The sequence below is a fragment of the Nilaparvata lugens genome, chromosome 11 (assembly GCF_014356525.2).
Source record: "Nilaparvata lugens isolate BPH chromosome 11, ASM1435652v1, whole genome shotgun sequence".
NCBI classification, from domain to species: Eukaryota; Metazoa; Arthropoda; class Insecta; order Hemiptera; family Delphacidae; genus Nilaparvata; species Nilaparvata lugens.
In genome coordinates this window covers 19,055,168-19,075,049 of record NC_052514.1, presented here as the reverse complement: position 1 = coordinate 19,075,049, position 19,882 = coordinate 19,055,168, and the positions used below count along the sequence as shown (strand labels likewise).

General features: G+C 35.1%; 1 protein-coding gene across 3 annotated transcripts in view; it reads left to right on the top strand.

Annotated features, from left to right (window-relative positions):
• Nucleotides 1-14,302, top strand: part of LOC111064108 (gastrula zinc finger protein XlCGF57.1-like) — an 85,916-nt gene extending 71,614 nt beyond the window's left edge. For 2 of the 3 annotated variants that reach the window (XM_039437777.1, XM_039437775.1), the window contains exons 2-4: nt 3,487-3,622; nt 6,448-12,211; nt 14,194-14,302. In XM_039437777.1, coding sequence (XP_039293711.1) covers nt 3,487-3,622; nt 6,448-7,556 — 1,245 coding nt within the window. In that variant the 3' untranslated portion in view covers nt 7,557-12,211; nt 14,194-14,302. Of the gene's footprint in view, nt 1-3,486; nt 3,623-6,447; nt 12,398-14,193 lie in introns of those variants that run through there. The other variant, XM_039437776.1, reaches the window with a different exon arrangement.
• The last annotated feature ends 5,580 nt before the right edge of the window (nt 14,303-19,882 follow it).

Genomic DNA, 19,882 nt, shown 5'->3' with positions numbered 1-19,882 from the left:
TACACCAATAAAAACACTAGCTGATATGGATCAGCTGAAATCAACGAATTTTCATTGGTGTAGGAGCCCTACCTGTGCTGACGTCACACGAATGCACTACAGCTTTGTTTACAGAGGTAGTGGTTGTAGACAGTTGCAGCCAGACCTGATAACAGCGCTCACACTCACATTCCGGGACGACACGTCACGGTACGATAGGACAGAAAGCTCTATGTTTATTTAGGATTTTTTCTAGACATTTCAAATTGATAATTTATTAATTTTTGAGAAAACATAAAACAGGTCAATGTAACTTACTGAGCGCGAGGTCTACTGTTCACAGGACTACTAGTATTTATCATTACAAATTATCTGTAAGCTGATATATTAATTGTATGATGTTAATAACTTGAATATCGGGGCACCGAGCTTCGCTCATTATTTTTATCTGTTGATAAACAGAACACAATATTCTCTTAAATGATCGTGTTTATATTTTACAGCAGCTGGCTATACGTCAGCTTATGAATTTCGGGGCCATGCGATATTTTGATCACTCGCTTACTTTTTACTATCCACAAATGACGAAAGGCTCAGCTGTTTCAGCTGAATAAATTATCCTTTTAATGAATGTCGTTCAGCGAGTTTTCCCACAGATGAGACCTAGTGCAATCGAATTTTTATATCATAAACCTAATATGTTCCAAATTCCGTGAAAATCGTTAGAGCCGTTTTGGAGATCCGCTGAACATAAATAACCAGATGTAAATATACAGAAATCGCTCGCTTAATATAATAGGATACTACTTGATCTAAAATAGGCAAAATATTACATCGTTTAAAATCATAGGTGTAGCCAAACTATAGAATACAAAATAATATGTTTGGAGATGAGCAATATTTTGTTTTGGCCTATGAGCATGTTGCTTTGTATTTATCAGAAAATTGAAATAGGCTAATACCGGCATATTTCCATTTAGAAGCAAAATCCTCACACGCCAAGCGACATTCTACCTTTCAAAACTTGAAGTTTCACTATCTCCTGGGTTAGTGTTGATGCTGTACGTCTAGTAGCTGAGCAGTTTGATTGTGCATTTGAGGATGGTGAGTCTTTGTCACTGTGTGATCTGAGCAGAGCCTTTGATTGTGTTAATCACAGCATCCTGATCAATAAACTCCAATACTATGGGTAGTAGACTCTGCTCTACAATACAATTACAAATCGATTGATAGGTGACCACTGAAGGTTTGTTGCAGTGCACACTGTAACAATTCAAACACCCTGCTCTCATAGGTTATTAATTATTAGAATAGCGGAGTCATCACTCAGGCCACCAAATTGCACTTTTGAACCGGTGAGCTGAGAGAAAGATGACCGCGTAGAGGCGAAACTGGAGGGAGAACGTTCCGAGGCGCGCTAGAGGAAGGTTGTGCATGAGATAGTGAGATGTAGTTTTTAGTAAATATGATAATGTTTAGAGAGAGAGAGAGAGAGAGAGAGAGTATAGATGTTTGTTGTGGGATTTTTTCAATAGAGTGAGATTGTTTTGGTGAATTTGCATATTTATTTGAATTATCCTATAGAAGTAGCAGGGCCCAGGAACCTAAAAACCTGGTGGTGACAGAGCTACTGGAGAGCACTGTCATTCTCGCCACAACACCAAGGCTGCCTCAATAATGCAACAATCTCCATTCGCTTTGCATGTTATTAGTTATAGCAATTTTAGATTATTTCAAACAAATATAAAATATTACATAACCCACTAAAGGTAGGTGACCTATCACTAAAGCTGCCATATCCACTCAAAATTTGTTCAATCTTGAAAAATAAGGTGTCAGTGGATTTCAATTAAATTTACTGAAAAAAGTTATTCTTGTATTTTTTTGTAAAATCAACGGTTTTTTCATTATTCAAGAAATATTAACGGCTGCCATTTTGTTCTTTGAAGTTGAAAAATTGTCATGATTTTGTTGTACTCTGTTTAGTTGTCATAAATTATTGTGCAAAGTTTTATTTCCGTATGTTCAGCAATTATTTAGAAAAAGATAATGGAAAAAACAAAAAGTGCTGCTATGTGATTGACTAAGGACTTTTCGACTGTTTGAAAATGATATCTAGACATGTGTTGAACCGAGGATCAATGCCCTAGAATATTATTGGTAGGGAGTTCGGTAACTCTCTTTATATAGCACTGTCATTAATGATTTGCAGTTTATACCTCTTTCTTCCTTTGCATTATATTTTGTCATAAATAAAATACTTATTCACCTACTGTTGTGCTAACCTTTTTAACATATATAGGGTGCTAGTTGGTTGATTTCTAACCCAACATCAAATCAGCAATGTTGTATCTTTTCAAGTGTTAATGGATGAAAACTTGTATACCACAGTTCTTTCTAGTCTATGGAACACTTGTGAGATATTTGAAACATATATTTGCCTACTTATATCTAAAGCTACATCCAACTCATGATTAAAAGAACCTTATAACTAGTAGTTCTGTGAACAGTAGACCTCACGCAGTTTTCTCATCCACTAAAGCATCTGATGTCACCTGTCCTGATGGTTCAGTTGAATCACAATTCACAGTTAAATCATAGTTTACTCTTAAAAACTGTTATTTGTTTTCTCCAAGATCAAAAACTCACTTATGATAATAAACTCAGTTCACGTTTGAATTAGTATCCCATATGATAATTTAATCAGTTCCGTGCTAATCTTTCCATCTGATAAAAATATTTCTCAACTATTTTAAAATTGATTTTTTCAATCAAGAATATTATAATTTTTTCAGCATTATTTAGTTCATTCAGTCATTTTTTATTTTATTTTCAATCACCTATTAAATTTGTTTTTCAAATGTGAGAATATTGATACTGATGGGCACGCATAAAAACATATTGAAACCCTATAGGAACCTTATAGAATAGAAATAGACACGGCCAGGCAGCTGTGTAATGCATGCAATGAATAATCCACTTGTCAGCTGATTGATTATAAATGATTCTATAGTATGATTAATCCTATCTTCAAAGTACATATGTATTTGATAATATAATATATAGTGATATCAGAGTATGGAGGAATTCCTTTTCTTTTCATCATGTGTCAGTGCCTGAAGGTCTGTATAATAGCTCACAAATTGCATGAGCTGTTATGAATGAATGGAAAAATTGTAGCAATTTCATGTAATTATTTATCCAGCTGACTAGAGGCTTAATCACAACATTTTTTTTCTCATGCACTTCCAATGTTATTTTTATATCCAGAAAAAAAGGAAGAAAGATTGAGTCAATTTTGTTGTTCAACGAACTTGGCGTGTAAAAAAGGTTTGAATAGTACGTGTTCAAAAATTGAAGCTGATTGGTTAATTCTTTCTAAAGTTATTGTAGAACATACAAACAGACGGACAACGACTTTGGCCTTGAGTAAGTCAAAAGTTATAACTCGCTAACGCTCGTTGAATAATAGCCCTGCCATTGATTGTGAATGTGTATGTGTTGCAGATGGCGACAGTTACTGTTAAAAAGGAGGAGGAGGATGATAGCAGCCAGCAACCAGCTGCAGTGGATGATGATTGCAGCCAACAACATTATCTAATCCCTGGCTACAACTTGATCTTCATCAAAGAGGATGCATATGGTGAGATGCATTCTATTACTACCCGAATCTTGATTGACCAGAGTCTACACTCCTTGCTTGGGTGATTAGATTGTGGCCAGCTTTCTCACATAAAGTGGTTTGATGTTTGGGTGTAGAACTCCTGTGTAAATGCTACTCCTGAGTGGGTTGTCTGCCACATGTCAACCATGCACATGTAAAGGACAAAGAATGTGTAATATGTTAGGTTAGGATTAGGAAAATGATGAAAAGAGGGTAGCCTTCTAGTTATGTTATGAATTTTTCAAATTTGGAATTATTTCTTTTTAGGTGACAAAATTGCCCACTTCAAGTGCTGAAATTTTTTCTGCTATTTATTTTTATTGGTACCATTGACAACTAGTTCCTTTTGGATGTTCTTCCTTCTCATATCACCCAATGTTTTTTCTCCATATAATTCAGTTTATAGGTTTTGTAACGGTCTATGCTCAAGAGTTTCAGTGCTGATACACAGGGTTTAAAAAAGGCAGACGCTTGTCTCCCATATAAAGTGTTTCTTCGTAGAAATTTCAGTGTATACAACCAGAGTGTAACGTTTTAGATGAGTTAAGAGTTGGAGTTGAAGATGGAAAAAATGTTAGGGGGTTAGGGTAACCTTCCCAATGACAAGGCTAGGGGAAGGTTAGGGTTTTGCTTTTGCTTTTGGATGGCTGAAGGTCGCCACTGGATACAGTACTTGTTACATACAATAGCCTACCTTGTAAAAAAGTAAATGAGTATTTTTCAAGAACGAGTCTCTGGGATCTGTTTGCAGTAGTATTCCAATTAATACCATATTATGGGAGAATTCAAACTCCAACTCATAAAATCGTATAGATGTTTGCCTATAACTTGTAATAAATTGAAACTCCTGTAATTTTATTTAATACTTCTGATACTTTTTTCATTATCACTGGCTTTTTGTGACTACAATAAAATTGTTCTAGGTTTTAGAATAATATATTGATAAGCATTTAATTGGCTTATCATCCTTTAACTATAGTGAGGTCCACGTTATAATGGCAGTGTTTGATTAGCAATGGTATTGCTATCCTTGTCTATCATTCAACAAAGCGGATAGCGCTATCTCTTTCTCGCTTTGCTCTGTTGCCAGATCGTCTTTTAACAATTTAGAATATTAATAATATTCATTAACAAAATATTTTATCTTAATTATGAAATTATTGAAAAATATAATTTATCGCTTGATAAAATATAATTGACTATTTTAAACGAGTATTAACAGTTGATATTATATTAATATGCCTGTATCAGCTACCGTCTATAGAAGGCATTGACAAGACAGAGGATCGGTAACGTTTTTCTCCTATCTTTCTCCACTGCCATTATATCGTGGACCTCACTATATACAGAGTGTTTACGAGCTCCCTACCAATACTCTAGGGCGTTGTTCCTGGGTAAAAACCAAATCTAAATATCATATTAAAATTGTGCGGAAGTCTTGAGTTTCTCACACAGCGGCCATTTTGCTTTTTTCACTTATTATTTTTATCTGAATACCATAACTCAGTTAATCTTAAAAAATCTGGTACCATTCGATTGGCAATTAAATTTACTGAAAGAAATAATTCTTGTAGAGTTTTTGTAAAACCAACGGTTTCTGAGTTATTTAAGAAACAAAATTTTAAATGGCCGCCATTTTGTTCTATGAATTTAAAAATTATCATAATTTTCTCTAGCTTTGTCTAGTTGCTATAAATGATGGTCTAAAGTTTCAATTTCGTATGTTTAACCATTATTCAGAAAAAAATAATAAGTGAAAAAAGCAAAATGGCCGTTGTGTGAGTAACTGAAGACTTCTGGACAATTTAAATATGATATTCAGATATGTTTTTCACCCAGGAACAATGCCCTAGATTATTGGTAGGGAGCTCGTAAACACTCTGTATACAGAATGTCCCACGAAAGGTTTAACAGCCAAAGACAATAGATTCTATATGAAATATTTGCATCAAACTGTTTGAAATTTGACTTTGAACTTGACGAATGTCTCTTTTTAACTTTGAGCGCTCATATAATGTTCATAAACATCAAAAAAAGTAAAAAAATTATGAATATTATTTAAAATTATCACATCCTCTTTCCGAACATATCTTTATAATCAGATATGACTGGAGGTTTTTCAGTTATCAACGTTTTTCAAAAATATTGTCAGTAATATTTAACTGAACATTCTCTATTGCAAATTTCACGATCAATCTATGATCTTCAGCTGTTCCTCCTTTTGTGGACTCTGTATAGTGAGATTCATGTTATAAAGTCAGCACTCATTAATGAAGGTTTACTTTTGCCAAATTGTTTGTAGGCTATGGAGAAATCTAATCAACTATCATAATATTTTATTTCAATTATTATGAAAATTTATTCTGGGGGAAACATTTTCTTGGCAAATAAAATTTAGCTTATTTGAGATAGAATGATTTTTAAATTCAATTTATTTGCCATTCTGTAAAAATTATTAAAGTCTTATTTTTTCTGCAGTATCCTTTAACAATTAAGTTTCAACAATATTAACAAAAATAATACATTAAAATTTAAAAACAAAATTCTTCAAAATTTCTAATTATTTTAAGGGCATTGCTAGCATGAACAATTAGTCTGTCTGCTAGGAATGAGTAGCAATAAATTAGTTAATCTGATCTACTGAATTAACTTCTATCTACTATAGAAGGTAATGGTAATAGTTCGGAAAAAATGCAAATCGGTTGTCCTATCATTTCCACTGATTATAATGTGAATTTCACTATACATCCTGTTATATGTACAAGATATCCATAATCTGTGAGTTTTATTATTGATGATTGCAGATGAGCAAGATGCTGAGGGTAGTTCAGTGAAGAGTGAACCAGAACCAGAGAAGCGGCCTTCAAACTGCAAATCTGGCCGAGACTATGCAACAGAAGTGGGTGGACTGAATGAGCATTCAAACTCTCCAGTGGAAAAGTGCACTGAGTCATCTGTGGCTGACACAAATACCAAGCTGTACAGCTGTGCTAACTGTAGCTATAAAACGCCAAAGGTTGCTAATTTAAAGAGACACATTCGGACACACACGGGAGAAAAATTTTTCAGCTGCGAGTTTTGTGACTTTAAATGTGCTCAGTTAGGTCATCTGAAAGAACATATCAAAACACATACAGGAGAAAAACCCTTCAGTTGTGAGTTTTGTGACTTCAAAAGTGCTCATTCAAGTAGTTTGAAAGGACATATCAGAACACATACTGGAGAAAAACCTTTCAGCTGCGAGTTTTGTGATTTCAAAAGTTCTTCTGTAGCTGTTATGAAAAATCATATCAGAACACATACTGGAGAAAAACCTTATAGTTGCAAATTTTGTAACCATAAATGTGCTCAGTTAGGTAATTTGAAAGCACATATGAAAAAACATACAAGAGAAACACTTTTCAGCTGCGATTTCTGTGACTTCAAAAGTATTCAGTTAGATAGTTTGAAAAAACATATCAGAACACATACTGGAGAAAAACCTTTCAGCTGTGAGCTTTGTGACTTCAAAAGTGCTCATTCAAGTAGTTTGAAAGGACATATCAGAACACATACTGGAGAAAAACCTTTTAGGTGCGAGTTTTGTGACTTCAAAAGTTCTACCTCAAGTTATTTGAAAAGACATATCAGGACACATACGGCAGAGAAGCCTTTCAGTTGTGAGTTTTGTGACTTCAAAAGTGCTCATTCAGACAGTTTGAAAGAACATATCAGAAGACATACAGCGGAAAAACCTTTCAGTTGCGAGTATTGTGACTTCAAAAGTGCTCATTCAGGTAGTTTGAAAATACATATCAGAACACATACAGGAGAAAAACCTTTTAGTTGCCAGTTTTGTGACTTCAGAAGTGCTAGCTCAGGTAATTTGACAAAACATATCAGAACACATACAGGAAAAGCGACTTCTAGCTAAGTGAGTCCTTCATATGAGCCTACTAGAACCAAAAAGGGCAATCTTAGTAAATTTTCCAGTAGAAGCAAATTTTCTGTTTCCTTATTTGTAATAGAGTATAAGGGCTGATTTTTTTATTGTTTTGTTGTAATGTTCTATTAACAATTACAACAACATTTCAATTAATAAGACAGTAGTATTTTAGATTTTTAGCAAATAAAATTGGAGATTGCTCTTTCTGGTACCAAATATTTTTATATAGTGGATATTGTCTTTTTAGTTAGGTCATTTGAAAGAACATATCAAAACACATACAGGAGAAAAACCCTTCAGTTGTGAGTTTTGTGACTTCAAAATTGCTCATTCAAGTATTCTTCTTTTACTGGAATTGTATTAATATATTTAAAAAGAAAAGGACTTTGCGAATTATGATCCCTATTGCTGTAGAATCTACTGTGAAACTGTTGAATGTCTTTCATTGAGAGTGTGCCACATCTAAACGATTTAGTAATATGCTTCTCTTTACATTTCGAGGCTGTTGGCAAATCTTTTGCAGTGTACCTGTTGGGTAAATGAATTTTCAGTGATCTTATAGATTGTTTGAATGATTGTGTAAGCAGTATTCTCTTGGTCAACCCATTCTACCGTATCATCAACTATCAAGCTAAGGAGAAGGAGTGTTGCACTCAGAATAATATTATTTCACAGTATCAAGTAGTAGTACAACTAGTATTATTCTTACAGTATCAAATTAATATAAGTTCTAGACAGGTTACAGTACCTTTGCTTTTTAACAATGGGTTTTCCACTTATCTGACTGGTGACTTCTCTTCCGAGCTTTTGATGGAGACACAAGAATCACTACATGTGTTTCAGGATCCATAGATCCACTAAGTTTTACTCTTGGCTCTAAGTTTCTACTCTTAATAATAATTAATTTATTTAGCGTATGGCATTTTTTGTCAAATTTTTAAAATTTCACACTTTTATAAGTGCACATCAAGGGATGAAATATACTGTATTGCCTGGGGACTGGCTACAGTGGAGTCGTTAGCCTCGCCCAGGTAGGCACGTCTCTCACACTCAAATATAATGTGGTGCACTGTCTGCTCCATCGCCCCACAGTCACATACTGGGGAGTCTCCAAGTCACCATTTGAAAAATGACGCATTGCATCTCTCATGCTGGGTTCGAATTCTGTTGAGTATCACCCAGATGCGCCGGGGGAGCTCAAAACCAGGAGGCCTAGTGCATGAGAAATAGCTCTCCGGTATTCCGGGGGGCACCTCCTCTATCCATCTTCTGTTCAGAGAGAACCTCTCATCTCTCAATTGCTCTGCCATCCTGACCGCTGGCCTTCTGGACTTCAGCTCCCTTCTATATAAATCCGGAATGTCCTGATGGATTGGAAGTAGATGATTGGACGAAATCCTTTCATAGAGCCTAAGGAGAGCTTGTGCTCTGCAAAGAGGAGGTGGGGGTATGCTGCTGAGCACTGGGAGCCAGGGAACTGGAGTGGATCGTAAGGCTCCTGTAATTATTTGAATTGAATTATTCAGTTGCACATCTACAAGGTGAGTGTGACAACTGTTGATCCAGGAAGATGCACAGTACTCAGCAGCAGCATACACCAGGCCCAGACTAGAGCACCTCAGAGTTGAGGAAGATGAGCCCCAAGTTGTGCCACATAGTTTCCTAATGATGTTGTTTCTTGTCTTCAACTTGGCTGCTACATTCCTACATTCCTGCTGTCCAGGGTGATGCCAAGATATTTCGGAAACTTATTATGTTTCAAGGCAGCACCATTCATAAGGACTTTCAGCTCAGCATTTGCTAGTTTATTGCTTAGATGGAAGGCTGATACTTCAGTTTTCCCAGGGCTGGGGCACAGCCTCCACTTCGAACAGTAGTCTGTCAGTACAGCCAAGTTACTTGTTAGTGTCTCCTCTCCAGTCTCAAGGTCACTACTCTGTGTAGCCAAAGCCAAATCATCTGCATATGCAAATACTCTGGACCTGACTCTTGGCAGGTCTGAGACATGAAGGTTGAAAAGGAGAGGAGCCAAGACAGATCCTTGTGGCAGACCGTTGTCAAGCCTTTTTGTTCGACTCATCTCATGCCCAATCAACACCTGGAGGGATCTGTTTTTCAGCATATTGTTAACAAGTCTTACTGTATGTTGACATGGAATGATTTGCAACATTTTATATATTAGACCTTCTCGCCAGACTGTATCATATGCTGCCTTCAGATCGACAAAAGCTACAGCTGTTTTTTTCTGTCTCTGATATCCAGCCTCAATGAATGTTGTCAGTGCCAGGACCTGGTCCTCACAGCTGCGCTCTGGCCTAAAGCCTGCTTGCTCGATAGGGACTATCTCAAGGATTGCTGTGCTTATCCTACTATAAAGCAGTCTTTCTAGTAATTTATAAGCAGAGCTATTGGCTGATAGCTTTCGACCTGGTCAGCCATCTTTCCAGGCTTCAAGATTGCTACAATTTTTGACTTTTTCATAGCATGTGGGATCTTTCCAGTGGCAAGTATGTCTGAACAGAACCGGCTCAACCATCGCCTGGTGTTTTTCCCAACATTGAGTAAGAATTCGGGGTGAATTCCATCGAACCCAGGAGCTTTACTAGGTTTCATGTCCCTCAGAGCATTTTCTATGTCTGCAACACTGAATGGAGTAGAGAAATGTGGATTTGGCATAACTCTCTCCCTAAGGATCTTCAATTGTCTTCTTATCTCATCAGTGTGCTCCAAATTGTGGTTCACCCTGGAAGTTCTAATAATGTGCTCAGCAACCAATTCAGGCTTCACTTCAGTTCCTTGCCTGGTTGGCTTTCTAGCTGCACCAAGTATTCTTAATAAGCTCCATGCTTGTCAACTAGAATGTTTAAAATCAAGCCTTCCCACTGTTTTATCCCATCGGTCTCTTCTTGCACCATCCAGCTCCTTCAGAAGCTCCTCAGCAATGCGTCCATTTCCACTCTCATTGAATCTTTTGTAGAGGTTGTTGCATTCATCATTCCAGCCAGGTATATATTCTCTTCTGTATCCCCTTGGAATGTGTTTCTTGGCTATTGCAATTACTGCACCAACAAACCTCTGGTAACTATCCTTGGTGGCAGGTATCCATTGTACAAACTTGTCAAGATCTGCTGCATAGTCATTCCACCTGGCTTTAGAGAAGTTCCATCTCGGTCGCTGCACTTAGTTAATCAGGGGAATCTGGATGCCTATGTCAATGAGAACAGGCCGGTGCTGACTATGAGGAAAATCAGGTAAAACAGATCGAATTACAGGCAGTGGTTGTCCAGAGCTATTTCTACTAGTGAAGCACAAGTCAGGATTATAGTCTCTTCCCCATGCAGCTGATCTGAAGGTCCCTCTGTCCTTGCCAGCAAAAACTAGATACATATTGCTCCTTTCTGCCCATTCAACAAGGGACGTGCCACAGCTATTATTCTGACTATAGTTCCATGCATCATGGTGGCTATTAAAGTCTCCAATGAATATGCATGGATAATCAAGTTGTGGCAAGACCTGGACTGGCCACTCCACTGCAGGGGGCTTATACACATTAACTATGGACAGGTCGTCTATAATTATTAATAATAATAATTCACAATTATTGAAACACTGAAAGCCTATAATAACTCCATATTCAATGGAAATATAGTGATTTGATAGCTGGAATCAGACAACAATGAACAATGAATGCATGTAAAACAAAACATAACCTCGAACTTGAACAGCTGGAACAGTGGTCACGTGACAGCTTCCTTCCTGCTGGTTGGCTGGAATGGAGTTTGTCTCTTATGATTCCAACACTCGGTGGAGATTGTCTCTTTTTAAAAAAAACACGATTTTTGGAGCCAATTTTAACATGGATCTTGTATTTTTTCATAGTATCTGTGTTGAGCATTGGATAGAGCGCCTATCTATACATAGAATGGAACAAAAACATGAAAATGCAAAAAAGGTGGAGATTGCTCTTTTTGGACCTAATAGGCTCATATATGAAGAATTATTGATTAATAATGTAATTTTTAATAATTATATTATTTATTATATGATTTATTGAGAAATAAATTCATTATTCATTCATTAATGTGATAACCATGGCTTATTATTGATTTAGTGAGCCACAAATGGCAACCACGTGCTCTCCTAAAATTTAAAAATTGTAGATTTCTATTATTTGTTGTAACACGTGCTCTGGACATAATATGGATGCTCAAAGAGCTAGAATAATAAAAAGAACCGTTTCTCAAAACTATTGAGAATACATTTGAATAGCCTACCTAGCCAGACGACAGTGGTATTCTTTTCAAAATAGTTTGAAACAGAATCAATTCTTTCATAGAAACTTGCTAATAGTATTCTTAACACTATTCACAGACACGTTTACAATAGAAACCACATGACCCACTGTGTTTTGTGTTGACCCTAGCTATAGCATAAGATGGCAGGTAAATGTAGATTGTGTATAGCAATGTAGATGTAAAGTTAGGAGAGAAGTGAAATATAGATAAATGATGTAGTTTACAATGTTACCACGTGGTTAGCATATGCTACAATTTTACCACATGGTTAGCATATGAAGTAATTATATTATTATTGAAGCAATTATCTGAATAAACATGCTATGAGTAAATGTATTTATAAATTAGGTCATGAAGTTAGGCTATGTATAAAGTATTCAAAAACTATATGTTGTACCTACAATGAATTATAATTTAATAATTATTAAGTTAGTTGAATCCGGATTCTTATGCTAAGGGTAAATATTTGTAAATAGAATTAGGTATGTTTGATTGAAACATGTTGATAATTATTATAGTTAAACAACGAGAAATAAAAAAAAATTCTTATCTCTTTTCTACTAACATACCGGCATTTGACAACGGTGTTGTTGATAATACGATCTGGGCTGTGTTGCATGCTAAAATACAAAGTAGGCTAATATTTTAGTAGTCAGCTGGTTATTTGATCATATAACAAAATGAAGGGATAGATTATAATAATATATTAGTCTATCTTTAGAATTGTGTGGTCTAGATTTAGATGTGGATTGCTTTTCACATGGACAACTGTATGTTGCGTGTTCCCGAGTCGGCAAACCAGATAGTCTTTATATTTACGCAGACAGTGGAAAAACAAAAAATATTGTATATAAACAAGTATTGCAAAATTAAACTTATATGAAATGTATTCTTTGTTTTTTCTCATTTCTCAACCATTCGCAAACAGAGAGTGAGAATAGGGAAAAATCTGAGTGCAGAAGAAGGCCTTCCTGTAAAATTCGGCGTGCCACAAGGAACAGTTCTTGGTCCGATACTGTACCTCATCTTTGCCAATGAGTTGTGCTCACTTGACATTGGTGGCAAGATTATTGTCTTTGCCGACGACACAGCTGTGATATTTCAAGGCAACAACTGGAACGAGACTTTCATAACCGCTGAATTAGGCATGGAAAAAATTACACTTTGGCTCCACAGTAATATCCTGACTCTCAATTCATCAAAACTAAATTTCTAGCATTTTCACTGACGGACTCCAAAAAACCTGTACAAAATACAATCAGTACATCACTGCAAAATAAATCGCATAGACTGCAATTGTCCATCAGTAGAACGAACAGATAATATAAAATATTAGGAGTTATAATAGACGACTTACTTTGGTGGGACAAACACATCATACAGCAAACAACAAAACTCAGGAAACTGGTTTACAGTTTCATTCAACTCCGACAGATACTCACACTGGATACGTTAAAAATTGTATATCACGCATTGGTAGAGTCAATAGCAAGATATGGAATCCTGGCATGGGGAGCTACGTATTTCTGCCATATCAATCCTGTTTTTAAAGTCCAGAAACTCATCCTCAGAATAATGGGACAGAAACATCCACTCTACCCTTCAGATTCTCTATATGAAGAGCTCCAACTACTGAGCATCCGACAAATTTACATTCACAAATTACTCACATTCATCAGGAAAAACCCGCAGTTCTTTCTCAACATGGACCACACCCACAGCACGCGAAGAAGGAATATTGATCTAGCAGTCCCCAGATGACAACAACTGCCGCCCAGAGAACAGTCACATACTTAGGACCAAAGATTACAACAGGCTGCCAATGGACATCAAGGAAATGGTACTGGTTAATATATTTAAAGCAAAAACAAAAACTTGGATAATTGAAAATAGAATAAATTATAGTGAAGACCTTATTACAAACTAGATATTATGAATATTATTAATTCATTTTTTTATCAATCCTTTTTAAGAGACTATTCTCAAAATTTTTTTTCTTTTAGAATCTAATTATTTTCCATCAATAATTTTCTATTTTATATATAGGTATTCATTTACTCATTTAATTTCTTTTTTCTAAAAATTTTGCTTTTTTTCATTTTATTTCTCACACAAAACATTATTTTTCCTTTTAGTTTTGTAATTGCACAATAAACCAGATTTAACAGCTCACATAACACAGATGTTCATAATTTATTTAACAAGCATAATATTTGTGGTTCCCAACACATATTTTTTATATAGTGGGGGCCACAGAAAAAAAATAACATTCAATCACAATGTGCCACTGCAAAGCGTGGCAGGGTACAGCTAGTGTATTTATAAATTAGGTCATGAAGTTAGGCTATGTATAAAGTATTCAAAAACTATATGTTGTACCTACAATGATTATAATTTAATAATTATTAAGTTAGTTGAATCCGGATTCTTATGCTAAGGGTGGATGTTTTTAGAACAGATAGTATTCTGATTTGGGTTGTCGGATTGGGCCAGCTGAAGTGAACATGTGTTCGGCAGATCATACCATTTTTTCTAGTCATTGTTTAATCGGCATCATGGATTCGTGGAATGTGCAACATCGTGTGTTTACTTACGACAGTTTTGTGTGTAATAATGAGAGTATCATTACAGTTCAGCGCGAGTTTCGTCGTCATTTCAATCTTGCGAGAAATGAAAATGTACCCACTCGTAACACCATTTTACGTTGGGTAAAATCATTTCGTTCAGTAGGAACAGTAATGAATAAACGACCACCAGGGGCTCATCGCACTGTACGCACTCCACAAAATGTGGAAAGAGTTCGGCAAGTCATACTCCGTAGTCCTAATCGATCTGCTAGGAGACATTCTTCTGAACTGAACATCAGTGATCGGTCAGTAAGGCGTATTTTACATAAAGGTCTAGGATTTCATCCCTACAAAATGGCCATGGTTCAACAATTGAATCCTGGCGATTATGTAAAGCAGCTGAATTTTGCTTGAGAAATGGAGGCCATATTTGACCAAAATGAAAACATCATTTTGTTTACGACAGATGAAGCACATTTTCATTTGAATGGTACCGTTAATCAGCAGAACTATCGTTATTGGTCAGATGAAAATCCAAAATTAATGCATGAGAGACCATTACACAGTCCCAAGGTGACAGTTTGGTGTGCTGTGAGCAGTATATTTGTTATTGGTCCATACTGTTTTGAAGACAACGGGATCACTGTAACTGTAACCTCAGAACGTTATAGACAGATTTTCACTGAATTCTTCCTTCCTGAATTAAGAAGGAAACGTATTCCTATCCGGCAAGTATGGTTTCAGCAGGACGGGGCGACAGCTCACACAGCAAGAAATTCAATGGAAGCAATTCGGGCTGTTTTTTGTGGTCGCATCATTTCTCGGTTTGGTGACATTGATTGGCCTCCACGTTCTCCAGACCTGTCCATGTGCGACTACTTCTTGTGGGGTTTCCTGAAGTCACGTGTTTACCAGCATAAACCAAGTACACTTCAAGAACTAAAGGGAGCAATTCGTGAGGAAGTCGAACAAATTGGCAGGGCAATGTTAGAAAGAGTACAATCCAACTTTAAGAGTACAATCCAAACATTAATTTTCTAAAATTGTAAAATAATGTGAATATTGTTCTGTAATTAAATGTTTTTTTATGCATAGGTAACGACATATTACTTTTTTGAAAACCGTTCATCCTTTCTGCCGCACTTTGTATAATGATTTATTTGGAAATAAATTCATTAATCTGATAACCATGGCTTATTATTGATTTAGCCATGGGTTATTAAACACTTAATTTACTTATGAAGCATGTTACTTGCTTAATATTTGTGAAGGTGTTATCGACTTATCATTGATCTTATTTTTTATTTTCTCCAGCATTGCAAACATAGTTTTCTCGCTCATTGCCATCCAGAATTCAGTTTAATTAATTCTATCTGGATATCTATAACTTTTCATCTTTCTTATCTGTAGTGATAGGTGACCTACCTTTAGAGGGTTATGTAACGTTTTATTGTTTTATCATTGTCTGAAATAATCTAAAATCGCTTACTAACAACATGCTATGCAAATGGAGATTGTTGCATCATTGAGGCAAGCCTTTAGTGGTCACCCATCACTAAAGCTGCCATATTTCACTTAATATTCATTTCAATTTTCAAAAAGTAGATGACAATCTATTCATAGTTGAATTTAATAAAAAAGTTATTCTTGTATTTTTTGTAAAATGAACAGTTTGTTTTATTATTCAAGAAATAAAATTTAAAACGGCCACCATTTTCTCTATAAATTTGAAAACATTCCATAACTTTTTTGGAGATCTGTGATCTGTCCAGTTGTCATGAATGATTGTACAAACTTTATCTTCCATATTATCGGCCATTACGGTATTTAGAATACGAGATGTTTGCTATTGAAAGTGTAAAATTGTTAAAATAACAAATTTTTATCACATTCTTTGTTTTTCCAGGGCTTATAACTCTCTTAATAAATGCATAGTAAGAATTAATGCTTATGTTAGATTTGTTGAGCATTAACTTCTTCGCAATTTGAGTAATTATTCCACTATATCAAGTTTTTATTTCATTGTTTTAGCAGCTTCTTACAACAATTAATCATTCGACTATGGAATTTGAAGGGGATGTCTGGAACTCAATTTTTGAATTAGCAGCTCCATAAGGACTAATTTGGTGGTAGATGTAGCAAAATTGTGCATCTTTAGCCTCTCTGTTGAAAAAAGTAGAACCGCTGATTTTACATTTGAAAAAGATGAAAATTTCATCCCCTACATTAAAAAAGCTCCTGTAAAAATGAAAGGAAAATTTGAAATTGTGAAATAATACATCCCGATAAAGAGAAATTAATGATCTACAATTAGAATTTTTACTGTGCATTGTTGGAAAATTATACAAATTGGAGAGAATTTGATGCTCTATAAGCCCATTATCAGTATGGATTTTCTCCATTAAAGTTTGAAAAGTTTAAGGGCAATATATATATATAGAAATTAGAGGCAAATGTGTTTTTTTTTCAAAAATGTTATACCCTCAAGAGTGGATATTTCAAAAACTATAGAAGATTTATAGAGAAAGATGTTGGATGAATATTGTAGGAAATGTAATGTAAGGTTCAATTTGTTATAGAGTAAGATGCATAGGTTTTGAGTTATATGCTAGAAACAAAAAATAGCACATTTGAACCACCTTCACTTCCTTAGCACTAGAGGTAGGGGTGGGGGCTTGTGTTATGTTTACCTCCTTATTTCCCTAAACAGAACTGCGAGGTCAAACTTTTCCTTTTACCCCTTTTTTTGAGCATTCTGCCTGGACTATAGTTACATAATCATATCATTCATTAATAGGATATGTAAAAGACAAAGAAGACAGAAGAAAAGGAGCAATGTGCACTTTCACTAAACTCCAGGTGCAGATATACCCTGTAGCAGATTGACTAGGACTCAGAAAAGCTTCCAGATAGCAGCACTTATACTCCATACAAAATTACCATGGACTTGGGAGGGGCATGAGCAGCAGAGAAGGCATACAGAAATAGGGATACAACAGCCGGGAAGTTGTCATTCTGAACCAAGGTCTATAGAAACCAGATCAAGACACTCATGTTCCTTATGGAGCGGCCATTTTGTGGGGGCTTTATGGCGGTACATTTGAAAATCCAATCTGATTCAATTTGCTGGTAACAAAATCATGCATTATGCATTTTAAAAACAATATTCTGGTTCAGATAATATGTAAATTCAGGTTTTAGATTCTTTAATGATGAAATTTAAATAATGAATGGTTCAATAATTTATTATTGAAAATTGTTCTTATTCTTGTAACAAAAAAGATTAATTTCAAAATCCAATCTGATTCAATTTGCTGGTAACAAAATCATGCATTATGAATGTAAAAAACAATATTCTGGTTCAAATAATATGTAAAATCAGGTTTTAGATTTTTTAATAATGAAATTTCAATAATAGGCTGAATGGTTCAACAATCCTAGTATATTGAGCGAGCAATTTCTGTATATATGTGTATATTTTTATATCTGGTTATATGATTATTTATGTTCAATGGATCTCGAAAACGGCTCTAAAGATTCTCACGAAATTTGAAATATAGTAGGTTTATGATATCGAAATTCGATTGCACTAGGTCTCATCCCCGGGAAAACTCGTTGAAGGACATGAAAAGGATAATACATCCTTGGAAAAACAGATGATGATTTCGTCGTCTGTCGATAACAGAAGATGCGTGTGCCTGTGTGGGAGATCAGCTGTGTAATCAAATTACCTCACCGTATCTCGCGAGAAATCTAGAAATTTTAATTGACTTGATCAAAATTATCTGATTTGTTGACATGAGATTGTATATATCATAATATTCAAAGTTAATCATTATTTTACAGTTCTAAGTGATTAGTGATTGTTATTTTGTTATTCAATTTGGTATGTAAACAATCTAAATTAGAACATTTATCTTTTAAAATATTTGGACTTAAAATTTGACCTGAATTCAAATGTATGGAACACAACCTGCTACTTTTTGGAATATTTATCCTATTATATTAAGTGAGCAATTTCTGTATTTATATACCTATCTGGTTATTTTTATATCTGGCTATTTTTATATCTGGTTATTTATGTTTAACGGATCTTGAAAACGGCTCTAACAATTTTCAGGAAATTAGGAACATAGGTTTATGATATAAAGATTCGATTGCACTAGGTCTCATCTTTGGGAAAACTCGCTGAACGACATTAAAAGGATAATTCATCCTTGGCTGTGGATAGTAGAAAAGTGAGTGAGCGAGTGAGTATGTGAAAAATCAAAATATCGCATCCCCGAAATTCATAAGATGACATATAGCCAGCTGTGAAAAATATAAACACGATCATTTTAGAGAATTGTGTTCTGTTTATCAATAAATAAAAATAACGAGCGAAGCTCGGTGCCCCGATATAAATTTGAAAAGGGACAGTTTTGGTCATAAGCCTGTTGTGCTTCCTCATATAACTGTAAAAATAATTGTATTACTGACAAAATGAATAAATAAATATAAACTACAAATTCAATCTTTCGTTACAAATTGTCTATGCTTTCACACTCCAGAGCAAAGCTCGGTCCCCCGATATTAGTGTATGAATCAAAATTTGGAAACAGTTTTGGGCTGTGTCTGTTAGTCCTTTCCCAATCATTTCAAAGAATTGAATTCTGTTTATTAATAAATAAATAACGAGCGAAGCTCGGTGCCCTGATATTTTATTTATAATTATAAATTGTTCTTATTCTTGTAACATGTTAACATTCATAAGGTTTTGGGACAAATGCTAACCTCAAAAACAGTTTAAAGCAAGGTCTTTGGTTTATATTTCCCAATCAATTAAATTTAAAAATCAACAATTCAGTTCCTAGTTGGAATCTAAAAAAGTATACTATTATTCTGTCAGAATAACTTTTTTACTTTCCTTGCCCTATTACCATAGGTACCTAAAGAAAGTTTCGCTTTCCGAAAAAAATTTAGTTACCCCAATTTATAAATTTCTATATGTTTCAAGGTCCCCTGAGTCCAAAAAAGTGGTTTTTGGGTATTGGGCTGTATGTGTGTGTGTATGAGTGTATGTGCGTCTGTGTACACGATATCTCATCTCCCAATTAACGGAATGACTTGAAATTTGGAACTTAAGGTCCTTACAATATAAGGATCCGACTCGAACAATTTCAAGATGGCGGCTAAAATGGAGAAAATGTTGTAAAAAACATGGTTTTTCGCGATTTTCTCGAAAACGGCTCCAACGATTTTGATTAAATTCATACCTGGAATAGTCATTAATGAGCTCTACCAACTGCCACAAGTCCCATATCTGTAAAAATTTCAGGAGCTCCGCCCCATCTATGCAAAGTTTGATTTTAGATTCTCAATTATCAGATTTCAGATACAATTTAAACAAAAAATTACAAGTGGAAAAGATTGAGCATGAAAATCTCTACAATTAATGTTCAGTAACATTTTC